Below are 17580 nucleotides of genomic sequence, written 5' to 3'. Positions count from 1 at the left end.
TGTAAGAAAAACAAAATAAATTACATTGAAGCAATTAAAAAAAGGATCTTGAGAGGTAGGAATTGGACAAAAGTTCTTGAAAACAGGAACTCTTTAGGAAATTAATTTTCAATCATGAGTTGAGAAATAGAAAAAGAAAATGGCTGTGGAAACGAACTGAAAAAAAGAGAAAGAGAACGAGTCAAAATTAAAAAAAAAAATGCTGGAACAAATTTTCTTTAAATTATTGTCCATAAATGCCTAAACAAGAAAATAAAGCAACATTACAATGATACATAAAAAGAATAACAAGTATAGGTAGTGTAACACAGGCCCTAATTGCTGTTCGGCCACTAGACATAAAAAAATGAAATTTTTATAAAACTGCATCTCAAAACAATTATTTTTTTATAAGACACCACACTCAGAACTCCACAGTTGGAACACAACATTTAAAATGGAATAGTTAAGGTTACAGAATCCCAAACCTGGATGTACACACACTTTAGTAGCACTTTCACCACATAGGTTGGGCAACTTTAAAAGAAAAAGGTAACTTAATTTAGTTTTAATCATCATAACTAATACAAAATATGTTTAATAAACTTGCACTCAGTCACACTAATACAATCTATTTATTTTTACAAAAAGGAATGGTGTATGTTTTAAATAAAAAAGCAATCTGTTTTCTGTGGAACTTTGTTTATTAGATTAAAAAATGAATCACTTGGAATGTACATTTGAAAATTAATTGATAATACAACTTTTAAATTAAAATAAACATACATAAACTATCGTTTCAATTTCACAGATATAATAAAAAAATCTAACTAAATAAATCTGAAATATTTTACATTATAAATAAAATGTTACTAACATCACATAAGAATTACAATTTATATTTTATAGATGTGTATTTCTAAAACTGAAATTTTTATTACAATAAAATATGTCTATTCACAAAGAAAATTAATTGCACATAAAATTTAAGTAAAACTATTTTTAATAAGTCGTATAAACTTCTTATAGCAAACCTTTAGTAAATTATTATGAAAAACTATTGAAATAGCAAAGAACGCCAAAGAAAAGCTCAACTGTTTAAAACCAGTAACTTAACTAAAAAACTCAATCCCCCAAATAAACAAAAAATAAAGAATATATAATCATATTTCTAAAAATTAATAAAGCATCTGGTGAGACTAACAATGCAATTTTTAAAATTATGATGATTAGATAATTAATGTATGATCTGTTGGAGAAATTATTTGAAAACATTTCGGAGACAGAAAAAAAATCCCACAAGAACGAGCAGTCTGCCCTAATTCACCTTCTACACAAAAAAGAAGACAAAATGGAAGTTAATAATTTCAGAGGAATTTCTCATCTTTCAGTAACCTATAAAATCTTGCACAAGTTGTAGAGAACAGAAGAACACATCAATAAACTATTTGGAGAATACATCAGGTGGTTAAAACAGGAAGATTTTGTGTGGAACAAGTAGTCTGTGTAAAATTAATAATCTGAGATAGAATAGTGAAATAGAAGAATTATGTAATTAAATTTTAAAAGGTATATGATTTTGCTGGTAGAAATGGACATAAATGACAAACTTTTTAACTGAACTAACTGGTGGCAAGAGTAATTTATTTTATTTTAAAGATTCTTCATTTTTTTAGGAAGGGTTTTTTACATTGTCAAGTAAACAAGAAACATTTTTTTATATTTTCTAACAGTGTATACTTTCAAAGATATGTCTGTAAATATTCATGTCTGTAAAAATTCATAATATTTGATAAGTTATAACAACTTAAACTAGCAGAGATGCAGAGAGAATTTCAGAGCACGGTGAAAGAACTGGCATCTAAAGTTTTTATCCTCTATTGTTTAAGGTTTGCAGCTTCTATCCTTCCAAAACCTCTTTGTATTGTGAACAGAATATATTTGACAATTTAATAGGACTATTACAATGATCTGAGACGTACATTTCAAAATGTTAGTTTTTGTTTTAGGTTATGGAGCATTTTTAATCATTTTGTTAATGCAAAAAAAGGAAAATAATTCACAACCAGGGGATAACAATAAAAGAAAACATTTTTAAAGAAATCGAACTAATAAAGATTTTGAGGTCAATATTGATAACAGGCACAAATACCAGATTACACACTTCTTGTTTAGATTCATTCAAGACCAGTGTTATTTGAGAACGGCAATGTTCAAGAAAAACACATTTAATATGTGATTTTTATAAGAAGTCTCAGTTGTGAACTTTATACACGTTTTTCTACACCACTTTTTCTGAACTGATGGAATTCCTCAGTGCCAACCAAATCACTCAATTGGCATTATTCTGGGCTTAAAATGTTCATAAATATCACCCACTTATTATAAACTAAAATTATATATAAATCTAAAGCTTTTTTAAATAGTATCTAATTTTTCTAAAAGTAGTTTGTAGCCTTGGCTGATTTTTGTGGCGAGTGATAGTATCTCAGCCTTTCATCTGGATGTCCTGCGTTCAAATCCTGGTCAGGCATGGTATTTTTCACATGCTACAAAATTGCTATTTTATCTCATCCTCTGATGCGATACCTAACAGTAGTCCTAGTACTACTTTGTAGCTAAAAGTTATTTTTTTTAATTTCATTCTAGTCTACTTGTGTTGATGTTTACCTGTTATAAAGCTACTAAATTTTAAATTTCACATAATTCCTTCAATAACTATCCCTTATACCATCAACCATCACGTTCAGACCTTGACTGATTGCCGTTCATTACCTTTGTGTTGATAAAAAAATGTAGTAATTTTTCTTTTCCTCAATAAATATACATGAACTACATAGTAAGAAGATTGCATCTTTATTAGGTTTTTAAAAACCTATTTAAATATCACCTGTGTTTGAGGCATACAAGGTAGAAACCTCCCTGCCTGAGGTTGTAACAAACAAAAATGAGAAAATGTAACGTTAAATTGTAAACCTTAGATAAATTTTGTAATACTTTTTTTTAAATATGCACACTTGAAAGAATGCTATCAATTTTTTTCCTTAATCAATTTTCTTAATATAAGATTTTTAAAGGTCACAATGATTCAACTGATTAAAAGATTTTTGATAAATGTTACAAACATTAATTCTTTTCTTTAGCATGGAAATGTTTTTTTTTTTTAATCACAACTGCAATTATAAAGACTTTTATAAATATGCATGTTAAATTAGAAAGATAATTTAAAACCTTTTAGTAGAAGTTACAAATTAATTTTTCTCTTTTATATGAATATTATTAACATGTTTTTTTTAAATCGCTTCTGAAATTAAATGACTTTTGACAAACGTTACAAATAAAATTTTTCTGCTTAGCATGAATATTTAAATGTAATTTTGAAGCAGAACTTTGATCAAAAAAATTCCGATTCTCGACTAAATTTTCTATAGTTACATCACCATATACACACTTACAATCACTGGATTTTTTGTTTATAATTCCATCATTTACTGAATTATTCATGCATCTCTTACAAGTAATACAACTCTTGGTAGTTCCCTTGATGTTTCCTTTATCTTCAGTAATCTGTAGAATTAAAAATAACTAATAATTAAACGGTAATTGTGAATTAATGTAAAATTATTTCAATTACAATAACTTGCTATATCTTGTAAAAAGGCACTAAATGTGTTTAAAAATATATATAACATATATGTTATAACATATATTCATAATAACCTTATAATAAGGAACTTTACTTATCTTATAGTATGCACTTGGCTAAAACTTAATTAGCATATACATGTTTTAAGAAAAATGAACAAATTAACTATACGAGGTCTGTAAATAAAGTAATGAGACTAGTTTATTTTGGCAGCCAAAGTGGCAACACTGTAAAGTTACTAGTAAACATATGGTTATAGAAACAGCTGATTATATTTTAACTTTTCATGAAATGTTTTTGTTGTGCATTGAAAAAATGAGTGATACTAATTACGAGCAATGTTGTGCAATCAAGTTTTGTGTTAAACTCTCTGTCACGAGCCCACGTTTTTAGGTGGTTTAAAGCATTTTCAGATCGCCGGGAGTCAGTTGCGGATGATCCACGCTCTGGAAGACTGTTAATATCAAGAAGTGACGACAATATTGAGCAAATCAAAGACTTGATATGGTACGACCGGTGATTAACTGTCAGAATGATTGCAGAAGAATTGAATTTGAACTGCACCACAGTCCATCAAATTTTGACAAATGAATCAGACATGAAAAAAGTTTGTGCAAAATTGGCCCCAAAAATCTCATACCCTCACTGTTGAACAGAAAAACAACAGGGTGGAAGTGTGCTGCGATCTTCTAGGGCAAATTGAAACCGATCCTGACTTTCTAAAAAAATGTTATTACTGGTGATGAATCTTGGATATTTGAGTACAATCCAGAAACAAAATGCCAGAGCAGAGTGGCATACTTCAAACTCAACACGTCCCAAAAAAGCAAATATGAACAAATCAAAGCCAAGCTAATTTGTTTATTCAATAGTAATGGCATTGTCCATAATGAGTTTTTGCCTATAAGATCAATATGTTTACCGAAAAATTCTTGAAATACTGCAAAAAGGAGTTGCCTGACTGAGACCAGTCATCAAGGCAACTGGACAATGCACATTGTCATACTGCACTCTCAATTAATGAGTTTTTGACAAAGAAAAACATTCCTGTAATTCCTCAATCACCTTATTTACCTGACTTAAGTCCTTCCAACTCTTTCCTGTTCCCAACTTTAAAAGAACACGTAAAAGGACAACATTTTGGAACAGTAGAAAACATTAAAAAAATGTAACCAACCATCTGAAGGATAATCCAGTTTCTGAGTTCCAACACTGCTATAAAGAGTGGGAAAACCATCTGAAGCGTTGCGTGGTTTCCCAAGGGAATTATTTAGAAAGTGATAGAGTCCACGTATAATTGGATTGTAAATAAAAAGTTTTTCTGAACTAGTTTCATTACTTTATTTACAGACCTCGTAGAGCAAATTTACAATAACATATTTATTACTTCTATATCCAAACTGATCAGATCTATAAACCCACCAGCACATTTTAAAATATAAAATTTTACTTACAGGATGTCTGCATGTCCAAAAGTAATGACTTATATTTAGGAAACCAGACACTGTAATTTCTTAAATGTTGGCTCAAATGACACGATATATCTCCAAGATTTGTTCAGTGTACTCTCAGAGTCAGCAGAATACGCATGTGTGGACAAGCCAACTCCAATGCAATTATTTATTTATGCTGTTATCACAAAGCTTTGTAACCCTCAAATATTTACTGGTACTCCAGGAATAAACTTCCCAATTGACGACCCTAATAATGTATATTCTTTATTCAAGTTAGTTTTTACTGATAAATTAGGTGATATTCTAGTGAAGCAGACTAATCTTTACGCCAAAAATTTCTAAAAAAATAAAATACTACTAGTTTTCAAGGTTTCACCTATGGAAACCAACTGATAATTATGAGAGGCTTTTGTTTCTATCTGTACATATGCTAACAAGAATTATTTGGAAGCCACAAACTGAAAGCTATTATACAAACAAGCAGCCTTTTTTACACCTCCAGGATTTGGAAAAATTTTACCCCATAAAAATCACTTCTGTCACGTTTCCTCCATTTTACTAATGATAATAATACTAACCCACCTCCAAAAAAAGTAAAACAGATTATTCACTACCTTGTTAACAGATTCAGAGAATATACGCCTGAAAAAAATTTAGCAGTTGATGAAAGCTTACTGCAGTTGGAAAGGTAGGGTAAGCTTTATTCAGTTTAATAAAATAAAAACGGCACACTTTGGCATTAAGACATATGTTATTTCAGTCAGAAACTGGTTATATTTATATCATGATAGTTTATGTAGGTGCTCACACAGAAATTGTAAAAAACCCGAATCATATTGTAGCCATTCTTGGCTACACCACTTATTAGTGGTGTAGCCAAGAATCTTTTAAAAACTAGGTACCTGTTAGACAAAGGTTACTATATAATATTTATGAATAATTTTCATAAAAAAATAATCTGTTAATAGTTTTTAGGGGGTTTAGTGTTCATTTATATCATATATTTTTTAATTGTGAAAAATATATACATAGAGAAGATGTATATTTTTTCTTCAGTCATCATGTCAAGTTAGTTCATTATACACAGATTGAGCCAAAAGATCTATAACCCAATAATTTATATTCTTAAAAAATCTTTATTAACATAATATACTCTACTGTATTTTGGAGGTGAACAAAAATATATTTATATTTATTTTTCTCACAATAGATGTTGGAAATATTCTATATCTGCTGTAAACATGCCTCAACACATTTCTTCATGTTATGTGCTATTTTTCAGAGGGTTGCTGCACTTGTGGGATATTTTGTCTTAGATGTTGTGTTTGAGTCGGTAGATAGTGTGAGGGTTGTTCTTATCGACATTAACCTTCAGATGTCCCAAAAGAAAAAAGTCAGCAAGAGTTAAATCTGGCGATCTCAACAGCCACAGTCCATGAGAATGATGTGATCCCTAAAGAATCTGCGCAACATTGTGCTATTCACTGTGTATGGTGTTGCACTGTCTTGCTGCAGCCTCGTTCAACAGTTTAATAGTAACACGAATTGTATGACGATATCCTGGTAACTTCAGCTGTTATCAATTCCGTGAAAAAGATTGGTCCTAAAAGATTGATTCTTTTCTGTAAAATTGCACCCCAAACTCCAACCTTCTGTGAATGTAACAGGGGTCTCATGGAAAATGCAACGGTTTTCTGAACTCCAGTATCTGTCACTCTGGCTGTTTATTAGCCACTTAGGTGAAATTGCACTTCATCAGAGTAGTGTTCAGATGTTGACCACTGAACACAACATCTGAATACTGCTGCGAATTAAAAAAAACCATTAAGAGTAATGTAGTCTTTTTCTCCTATGAGGTTCTCAAACCTCATGCAAAACATTAATGCAATACGAACAGAGTTTCAGCTTCTTTCTGGTTCTGCCAATACTCCCTTAAGACATTTTGGTTTATTGACACAATTTTCTTATCGATTTTCTTGAAGAGTGCAGCAAGGATACGCAGTTATTTTCCAAGGACAGATCACTTAAACTATAAGTAAGCTGGACCTCTCTTTTTCCTGTTTAGCCTCTGGTAACTACCGTTTCGATAATTCTTCAGAGGATGAATGAGGATGATATGTATGAGTGTAAATGAAGTGTAGTCTTGTACATTCTCAGTTCGACCATTCTTGAGATGTGTGGTTAATTGAAACCCAACCACCATAGAACAATTTTTTAACCACCAGTTAAAAATAACTGGCTTTACTAGGACTTGAACACTGTAACTCTCGACTTTCCAAATCAGCTGATTTGGGAAGACGTGTTAACCACTAGATCAACCTGATGGGGTTAGGTAAGCTGGATTCATCCACACTTCCAGTTACTCTAAACCGAGCAACTACGTGTCAAATCATTGATTTATTAGGGACCTGCGATTCAGGAAAAGCTACCCTAAAGTCTCCCTGACATTTTAAGAATGACAGCAATTTAAAGTTACTTTAAACAATGAATGCAGTGTATAGTCTACGAGAAATGCATGGTTTGTTCGTTCACAGCTTACTCACTACTGTCATCAAAAGGGAGGGAAATTGCTCACTTATTGTGCACTAATCTTCTACCATAGCGTACCTGTTGCCTACACACATTCTCCCACCAGCAAAAAAACTAAATCTCCCTCTGGAGTAAGTTTTAAAATTTAGGGTTATATATCTTTTGGCTCACTCTGTTTTCTTTAAATAGGTTCTTAAATTTGTTTTTTTATCGTATTTCATTGCATAATCAGAATATGTGAAAAAATATGCCCTTTTTTTAATCATAATAATCGCTAAAACTGTTAAGGGGTTAAAAACATTATTACAGAAGATACCATTCAAAATCTGTCTAACTGTTAAAAATGACAGAAACATTCAAGAATAAAGACAAAAATGTGCCAAAGTAATAGAAAATTGTTTTTTTTTTTTAATATAAATTTACTATCAATGAAATATTGCAAAAGTAATTTAAAAAAAAAAAAAATATATATATATATATATATATATATATATATATATATATATATTACTCTCTTAATGTGTACGTTGCAATTTGTTCAACTAGTGAACAATAAAGCTACTCCTCCACAGCCCAGTGAGATGAGGATGATGTGTATGACACATAAAATATGTACAATCTTGTACACTCAGGCCGACCATTCCTGAGAGTATGGTTAAATGAACCCCAACTACTAAAATACATCAGTATCCACTGTTTAGTTTTTAAATCCATATAAAATCAACTAACTTTTACTAGAATTTGAACCCGAGAACCTTAGACTGAAAATCAGCTGTTAAATAACTGATTTACGACAAGTAGACAACCACTAGACCAGCCTGGTGAGCTAAATATACAATGAAATCTATGTAATCCAAAATTTAGAAATTAAGTAATAATGAAAATATAATACAGTGATACACCAATTTTCCAGATGTCCAGTTCGACTGGACTGTTCAAATCCAGACTAGGCAATTTAAAAAAAAAACTAATACATATTTGAAAAATTTAAATACCAAAATCTTTGCTTCAACAGGAATTTTTTTATTTACCTTTTATTTTACAGGGTTTTTTAACTGACGGTTTTGCAATTCATTTAGCAAAAAATAATGTGTATCTAAAATGTATATATATATGGCCCTTGTTAAACTAGTTATAAATGAAAATTTCTATACATTGTATTTTTTACACTATATTACTGATCTCTTTTTTCTTACATAAAATATGTAAATATTTAAACATTAGAATACTATGTACAGTATATCTGATAAAAAGTTTTTAAATTATCCTTTCCAATTATCCTGACTTGGCTTTGCAAAGTCCATCTGGATAATTAGTCTCCACTGTATGTGAAATCTAACACCCTTACCACTTCATTTTCAACTTCTAGATTTTTTGATTTAACTAAGTTCGTCTCTTCTATTGTTAAAGAATGTTTTTCAATACCACCATTATCAATATCAAGCGGTTCCTCTTTCACTTGTACTAAATCTCCTTGCTGTAATGAAAAACAAAAAAATGAATCCTACAAAGTAAATATGTTTATCATTATTTGTATAATTTATAAAATTAAAATAAATTGTATCTATAATTCACTTACCACACACATTAATAGTGCAGCCACAGAAAAGTTATTAGCGACTTTAATTTGGCAAGTTTTGCATGGGAAAACCTAGAAAATATTTCTTTTGCTAAATGTTATCCAAATTTAAATGTTAAAAATGCTGTTTTCTGCAGTAAATCAAATTGTTATAAGTATTTCTGTAATATTTCAGTTTAATTTATTCATTAAATATTTTGAATTTTACAATGAATAAAAAATTGGACTTGTAAAAAAAATTCTCCAAATAATTTTTGTTATGTTTGCGGAGAATTCACCACGAAAATTCAATGAAAACCAGTATCAAATCTGCTGAAAACATTTTAGAAACATTAATTTGATTGTCCCTTGAGAGACCGAGATAAATCCTGGGCTCCACGTGTAATATATATCAAGTGCTACATTAAACTAACACAGTGGTTAAAAGGAAAAAAGACCATTTGTCTTTTTGCATACATATGTTTTGGTGAGAGCCTACTAACCATTATGATGACTGCTATTTTTGCTTAACAAATGTTTCTGGTTTCAATTCAAACAATAAAAGCAGTACTGCATACCCAAATGTTCATTCAACTGTGAGACCAGAACTTCATGGTGTTGATTTACCGATTCCAATCACTCCAACCTCTAGGAAAGAAATTTCTGATTCCCTCAGAAGGCTCAACCGATGAATCCTCAACTTCAATAGATATTAATTACATTCCAAAAGAATCAAATTCTAAACTTCATCTCATCACAGAAACAGAACTGAATAACGTAATTCATTTGCATTTGTCAAAACAACATGCAGAACTCCTAGCTTCACGTCTTAAAGAATGGAATTTATTAATCAAGAATACTAAAATTTCAGTATATTGAAATTGAAACGAAAATTTACTGAAATACTTTAGAAGAGATGGTTTAATTTCTTCCTGTCACTAGGGGACCCTAGTGTGCCCTGGGGGCTAATGTCTGAACTGGAAGTTGAATATCTTATTCATGATCGCCGTTTATTTATACTCATCAAAAAGAAGCTTAAAGGCAGTTTTATTGCATAACTCGAATAAGTTTTCCTCTATACACCAGTAGCAATACTCTATTTATGAAAGAAACATGAATTATGTCAAAAATTTTAAAAGCTATTATGTATGATGAACACTCATGACAAATCATCGTTGACCTGAATGTGATAGCACTTCTCCACAATCTCCAAAGTGGCTTTATAAAATACATATGTTTCTTGTGTTTGTGGGATAGTCAAGCTACAGATAAACACTATGTAGTTAAAGAGTGGCCAAAAAGAAATCGGTTTACCCCGGGAAAGGAATGTTATTAATATTTCCTGTCGAAGAAGATCGTATTATTTTATCACCTCTGCACATAAAACTAGGCCTGTTGAAGAATTTTGTAAAAGCATTAGATAAAGATGGAGACGGCTTTAAATATTTAGCTGAAGTTTTTTCACGATTAAGTGAAGCCATGTTAAAAGAGGGAATATTCATCAGACCAGAAATAAGAAAGTTAATTCATGAAAGTATATTTGACAGCAAACTGAATCCTAAAGAACTGGCAACATGGAAGTTATTCAAAGATGTCATCACAGGTTTTCTTGGAAATAAAAACGCTGAAAACCATGATCCACTTATAAATGAATTCTTAGTGAGCTACAAAAATTTAGGCTGCAGAATGTCACTGAAAATTCATTTTTTACATTCTCATTTGGACTTTTTCCCTTTAAACTCAGATAACATAAGAGATAAACAAGGATAAAGGTTCCACCAAGATACGTGACTACTGCTGGATGATAAAAAGAGAAGGCTTAACTGAACACAAAAGGAAAGTCAGAAAAAATAAATTAAGATGAACATAAATGTCTGCAAAATAGAGGTAGGAATTTTTATGGCAATTATTTTTGTATTCTATTATTTAAGAAGTTTGACAATAATTAAAAGGGTCATAACTAAAAATCTGATTTCCTTTTAAGATTTAACGTAAAAAATACATTCTAATTCACCTATTTTTACCTCGGTTCCCAATTTTTCTTTTTGACCTGTGTTATCGACCTATTAGCAAATGTAATGTTTTTGCCAAGCTCTTAGGTTATTTTGTATGAAAATTACACCTTACATAAAGAAATTTATATTTCCTGAACAAAATGGTTTTTTGTAAGTTAAATCTATGTAAACGAATTTGTAAGAATATATGGAAGACAGTGTTGATGTGCAAATGATGGTTATTATTTTGATGCAATTTATATTGATTTTTGTTGTCGTTTGATATAGTTAATATCAAATTAGTTATTAGAAAACTTGCTGTGTGAGGATTTAATAATAAATTATTATTCATTCATACAAACAGAATTCCCTATGTTAAAATTGATAATTTTATCTCTAAGCCTATTTATGTTAGATCTGAAGTAGGACAAGGTGTGCATTTGGGTTCAACAGGTATCCTGGTACTGTATTTATAAATAACATCAGTTAATTTATACGCTAGTTAATTTTTTTTTTCAACAGATCTGATTTTTTTTTGTTTAAGCCTATTACAAATCTAGTAGATATTCAGTTATTTCAAATCGACTTGAACTATGTGTAAAAATTATGTCAAATAGTACTTCTTCAAATTGAAAAAAATAAAAATTGTTTTCAAATTCAATTTGGAAGGTTTGCAAATGTTTACTGAATAATACTGCAATACAAAAGATATCTTTTATTAATGGCTTAGTTGTATATTTCGATAGTAAGTTATCCTTCAGTGAATGCATTGTTTATACTGTATCTAAGTCACTAAAAATGGTAAATTTTATTAAGAGATTCTCTACAAATTTTAGAAATATTACCTCTGCAGAACTGTGGGTTACACTTTTATATATCCAGTACTAAATTATGGCTCTGCTGTTTGGCGACCTTTGACCGACTTGCAATGAAAATTACAAGAAATATCACATAGAATCTTTCTTAGATATGCTGCCTATATAATCTGTGATTCTATGCACATTACTAATCATAACTTTACTCATACTTCAAATTTGTTAAAAATAAAAAGATTTGAACCATCTCTGATGAGGATAGATTTAATATTTGCCAATGAGATTTTGGTAGTTATTTTGACTATCCTAAGTGCAACTTTTTGACTTTGTAAACTGTTTAGGCATAATTTTCCATGTTTTTATGTTTCGATCGATTTTCACAGGAAATCACCTATTAAGTACTGTTAATACCTTATACAGTTAAGGTATTAAGTACTGTTAATACCTTATACAGAGCTATTCTAGCTTACGAATAATAATTTTGTTATTTACTTACGTTTATTCTTTTTTTTTAATGTGATCTTGTATTGATAAGTTTTATGCTTGTCTATCTGAATTAAATATTTAAATTTACAACACTTACCAAAATGTATAAACTTACCAAATACCAAACAACCAGCCTTTGCTTTAGGATAAAAAGACAATCACAAAATTCTAGCAAGTACTTTGAAAATTATTAAACTATCAAGAACCCAACCTAAGATTTCAATTCCAAATTCAGCAATATGAACTAAAAAATCCAAACCACCTAATGAAATATAAATAGACAAAATCATCCAGAAAATAAACAAGGTAGCAGGTAATGGCTTGATTGCAGCAGAATTACAGAAAAAATCATGAAAACAGCCAAAAAAAACTTAAGAACTTCCATAGAAAATTGAAAAATCTCTCAAGATTGGAAAAATGCTTTAACACATCAACTACGTAAATAAAGAGATGAAACAGATGTAAACTACTACAAAGGGATTTCCCTCTTACCTATCCTTTCGAAAGCATATCAAAGTAGAACTGAATTAATCGTACTCTGACAACTGAGAGAATACAAAGAAGGATTCATAAAAGGAAAAACATGTATAGAACAAATTTCAAACCTTAAAACAATAATAAGGGGGAAAATGACAAGATATAAAAAGTAATTCTCTTCACAGATTTTTCAAAAAAAAAAAAGTATACTTTTCTACTGATAGAACTTCCTTATTTAACATCCTAGAAGAATTTGTTGAAGATCCCAAAGCAATTAACATTTTCAAAAAGACTCTTTCCAAACACAAGTAAAATTCATGTTAGAAGTAATAGAAGAATTAGAAATTACAACAGAAGACAACAAATTGGTTTAACATCAACTCTTTTTATCAGTATCCAAGAGTAAGTAATAATAGAATGGGATAAGAATATGAAAGAAATTGCAATTAACTGCTTAACCTTAGCTGATGGATATTACAATTTTCTTGGAGAACCTCAAAAAGGCAGCAGAACAAGTAAACAAACTAAAATAAATTGCATGGAAAATAAGGCTAAAAATTTCTTTCAAAAAGGTAGAATTTGTAACCAACAAAGATTCCACCTACAACCCAAAAAATAAAATATGGAAAAATCAAAGTAAAATTTAAATATATGGGAGAAATAATAAATTAATAAATTAGATAAAGAAGTCAAACAAGAATGAGAAAAATAAAATAAGTCCACCAACAAAAGATATTTTCAACAAAAAGAACATCTTCGTAGATGCCAAAATCAAGCACTAAAATATGGTTATCAAACCAGATGCATGTTAGCGTCAGATGCATCTTCAGCTTAAAATCATATAAAATAAATCAAATAGAAAGTAAAAACTTCAAGATAAAATTGCACTTCATCAGAGTTGTAAACATAACCCAACATCTGAACACTGCTGCGAATAAAACACAAAAACCATTAAGAGTAATGTAGTCTTTTTTCCTATGAGGTTCTCAAAGCTCATGCAAAACATTAATGCAATACGAACAGAGTTTCACCTTCTTTGTGGTTCTGCCAACACTCCCTTAAGACATTTTGGTTTATTGACACAATTTTCTTATCGATTTTCTTGAAGAGCGCAGCAAGGATACGCAGATATTTTCCAAGGACAGATCACTTAAACTATAGGTAAGCTGGACCATTTATATTCATCCACACTACCAGTTACTCTAAAACGAGCAACTACGGGACAAATCATTACTTTATCAGGTTCCTGCGATTCAGGAAAAACTACCGTAAATTCTCCCTGACATTTTAAGAATGACAGCAATTTAAAGTTACTTTCAACAATGAATGCAGTGTATATTCTACGAGAAATGAATGGTTTGTTCGTTCACAGCTTTTGGAATGAAATCAGCTGTTAAACAACTGATTTACGACAAGTAGACAACCACTAGACCAGCCTGGTGGGCTAAATATATAAATAAATATATTATGAACTGTATGTAATCCAAAATTTACAAATCAAGTAATAATGAAAATATAATACAGTGGTACACCAATTTTCCTGATGTCCAGTTCAACTGGACTGTTCAAATCCAGACTAGGCAATTTAAAAAAAAAACTAATACATATTTGAAAAATTTAAACACCAAAATCATTGCTACAACAAGAATTTTTTTATTGATCTTTAATTTTACTGGTTTTTTTAACTGACTGTTTTGCAATCAATTTAGCAAAAAATAATGTGTATATATATATATATATATATATATATACACATTATTTGTGAAAGAAACATTCGGTTTGTAAAAGAATGTCCCATATATATATATATTATATATATATATGGGACATTCTTTTACAAACCGAACACCTTTCTGACAGACACATTTTTGATTTAGCTAAAACTTTTTTTACGTGTTCTATATGACAAAAAATACATACCTATTCGAGGATTTTTTTTCTTTTCATTTTTTTGGAAAATAGAAAGGATTGAAAATTTAAGAATTTGGTGATTTTTGGCTTGTAGTATATTTCTTAAAAATTCATAACTCTGGTTCTATTTGAGCTACAGATTTCATTTTTTTTTTTTTAATTTTAAAGGTAAAAGAACGAGCTTTAATAAAAAAGTACTTGAAAAAAATTATTTACAAATTGAAATTGTTATAAACAATTAAAATGTTTAAATCGATTTTTAACAATTGCCCCCCCCCCCTGTAACAAGTTTTTAATATTTCTATCGTGTTCTCTGTCAAATTTCCTTTCGAAAACGCTTTTTTTATCGATGGGGAAATAATTATTACTATATGAAAAAAATTAATCTAGCGCGGTTCGTCACAGTGGCGCGCGGGTCACAGCGCATGCTATTGAATCGCACAAGGAGTACTGACAGAACGGAAACGGCCAATACGCAGCTGATTCGAAGAACGCGCTAGATTAATTAATTTTTTTCATATAGTAATAATTATTTCCCCATCGATAAAAAAAGTGTTTTCGAAAGGAAATTTGACAGAGAACACGATAAATATTAAAAACTTGATACGGGGGGGGGGGGGGCAATTGTTAAAAATCGATTTAAACATTTTAATTGTTTATAACAATTTCAATTTGTAAATAATTTTTTTTCAAGTACTTTTTTATTAAAGCTCGTTCTTTTACCTTTAAAATGAAAAAAAAAAAAAATGAAATCTGTAGCTCAAATAGAACCAGAGTTATGAATTTTTAAGAAATATACTACAAGCCAAAAATCACCAAATTCTTAAATTTTCAATCCTTTCTATTTTCCAAAAAAAATGAAAAGAAAAAAATATCCTAGAATAGGTATGTATTTTTTGTCATATAGAACACGTAAAAAAATTTTAGCTAAATCAAAAATGTGTCGGTCAATTTTCGACCAAATCTGTACGATTTGTAAAAGAATGTCCCATATATATATATGACCCTTGTTAAACTAGTTATAAATGCAATTTCTATACATTGTATTTTTTGTACTATATTACAGATCTCTTTCTTCTTACATTGTATGTAAATATTAAACATTAGAATACTATGTACAGTATATATGATAAAACGTTTTTAAATTATCCTTCCAATTATCTTGACTTGGCCTTGCAAAAGTGCATCTGGATAATTAGTCTCCACTGTACGCAAAATCTAACACCCTTACCCCTTCATTATCAACTTCTAGATTTTTAGATTTAACTAAGTTCGTCTCTTCTATTGCAAAAGGATTTTCTTCAATATCACCATTATCAATATCAAGCGGTTCCTCTTTCACTTGTACTAAATCTCCTTGCTGTAATAAAAAACAAAAAAATGAATGCTACAATACAAAGTAAATATGTTTATGATTATTTGCATAATTTATAAAATTAAAATAAATTGTATCTATAATTCACTTACCACACACATTAATAGTGCAGCCACAGAAAAGTTATTAGCGACTTTAATTTAGCATGTTTTGCATGGGAAAACCTTGAAAATTTTTCTTTTGCTAAATGTTATCCAATTTTAAATGTTAAAATGCTGTTATCTACAGTAAATCAAAAGCCTGTTCAGATTATTATTCAGAAATGAATAGCCACAGTTTTAAAAATTGGTTTACAAATGACTTTTTAAATTACTTACAAGATGGGAGCTTAATAATAGATAATGCAAGTTATACCTTACTGCGGTGAATAAAGTTACCACAAACAGCTGGAGGAAACCTGAAATTTAACAGTGGCTCCAAGAAAAACAAGTTACTTGCAACCGCTTTTACAGATTTTTTTAGATTTCAGTGTTTATAATAAATTGTATAATGTTTACAGATATGATTTTAATGCCTTTTTTTAATCTGTTATTCTTTTTATACGGGTAATTCTTTGATAAGAGATATTATGCATATTTGTAAAAACAAAAATATATGAAACAGTAACAGTAGCAATAGTAGCAATAATAGTATTTATGTATGTAATATTATTTACAAAAAAATTTAATTTATAATATAAATGAAATATAAAGTAATCTGACAAAACTATGTGAAAGATAATATTAAACCATGCCCGCATGCCGTTGGTATACATAGCAATGAACAGGATGCACACTCATCTACCAGTTGCAACTGTACTTTTTTAATGATAGTTTCATACTTTTCCCACCTCAATTGTTTTTTTCCTGTAAAATATTGATTGAAACTAAAGATGAAGCTGTCTCGTAAAAACCGCACTGGACACTTAAATAATAGTAGTTTTGTGCTAAATCTTAATTTATAATTATTGAGAAACTATCACTTAATCTAGCTCCTAAAGTAGAAAATTTTTATCTATCGATTTTGATTTTATAGTAATTCAAAATTGACTTTCTCAAAACAATGCAAAAAATCATGATTTTTCCGCTTTTCACACCCCTAATTTTAAAAATAATGAGGTTAACTAAAATCGTCTGAATCCAGTTAGCAAAAAAATAACTGCAGTTTCCGACAACTTCTTCATTTTTTTGTTCAATTTTTTAACTGAGATACAATAGTTTAAACATAAGCACCATCTTTTATGGCAATCACTAAAATAATATGTTGATAATAATGTATCAAAAATACTTATAAAAAAAGATTTAATTTTCGAAGCGGTTCTCTAGTGAAATTATTAAGAAAAAGTACCATAAGCTACAAAAACAATATAAATTTACT

At 29.6% G+C, this 17580-nt stretch overlaps 1 protein-coding gene across 1 annotated transcript in view; it reads right to left on the bottom strand.

Moving 5' to 3' along the window:
- Positions 1-676: 676 nt before the first annotated feature.
- LOC142327593 (uncharacterized) overlaps positions 677-17580 on the bottom strand; it is a 40100-nt gene continuing 23196 nt past the window's right edge. Inside the window, exons 5-7 of the mRNA XM_075370772.1 lie at positions 16081-16209; positions 8957-9085; positions 677-3546 (exon numbers count right to left, since the gene is read on the bottom strand). Coding sequence (XP_075226887.1) covers positions 3259-3546; positions 8957-9085; positions 16081-16209 — 546 coding nt within the window. The 3' untranslated portion in view covers positions 677-3258. The remainder of the gene's footprint in view (positions 3547-8956; positions 9086-16080; positions 16210-17580) is intronic.

Source organism: Lycorma delicatula, chromosome 7 (assembly GCF_047948215.1).
Source record: "Lycorma delicatula isolate Av1 chromosome 7, ASM4794821v1, whole genome shotgun sequence".
NCBI classification, from domain to species: Eukaryota; Metazoa; Arthropoda; class Insecta; order Hemiptera; family Fulgoridae; genus Lycorma; species Lycorma delicatula.
This window is presented reverse-complemented; position numbering and strand designations above follow the sequence as displayed.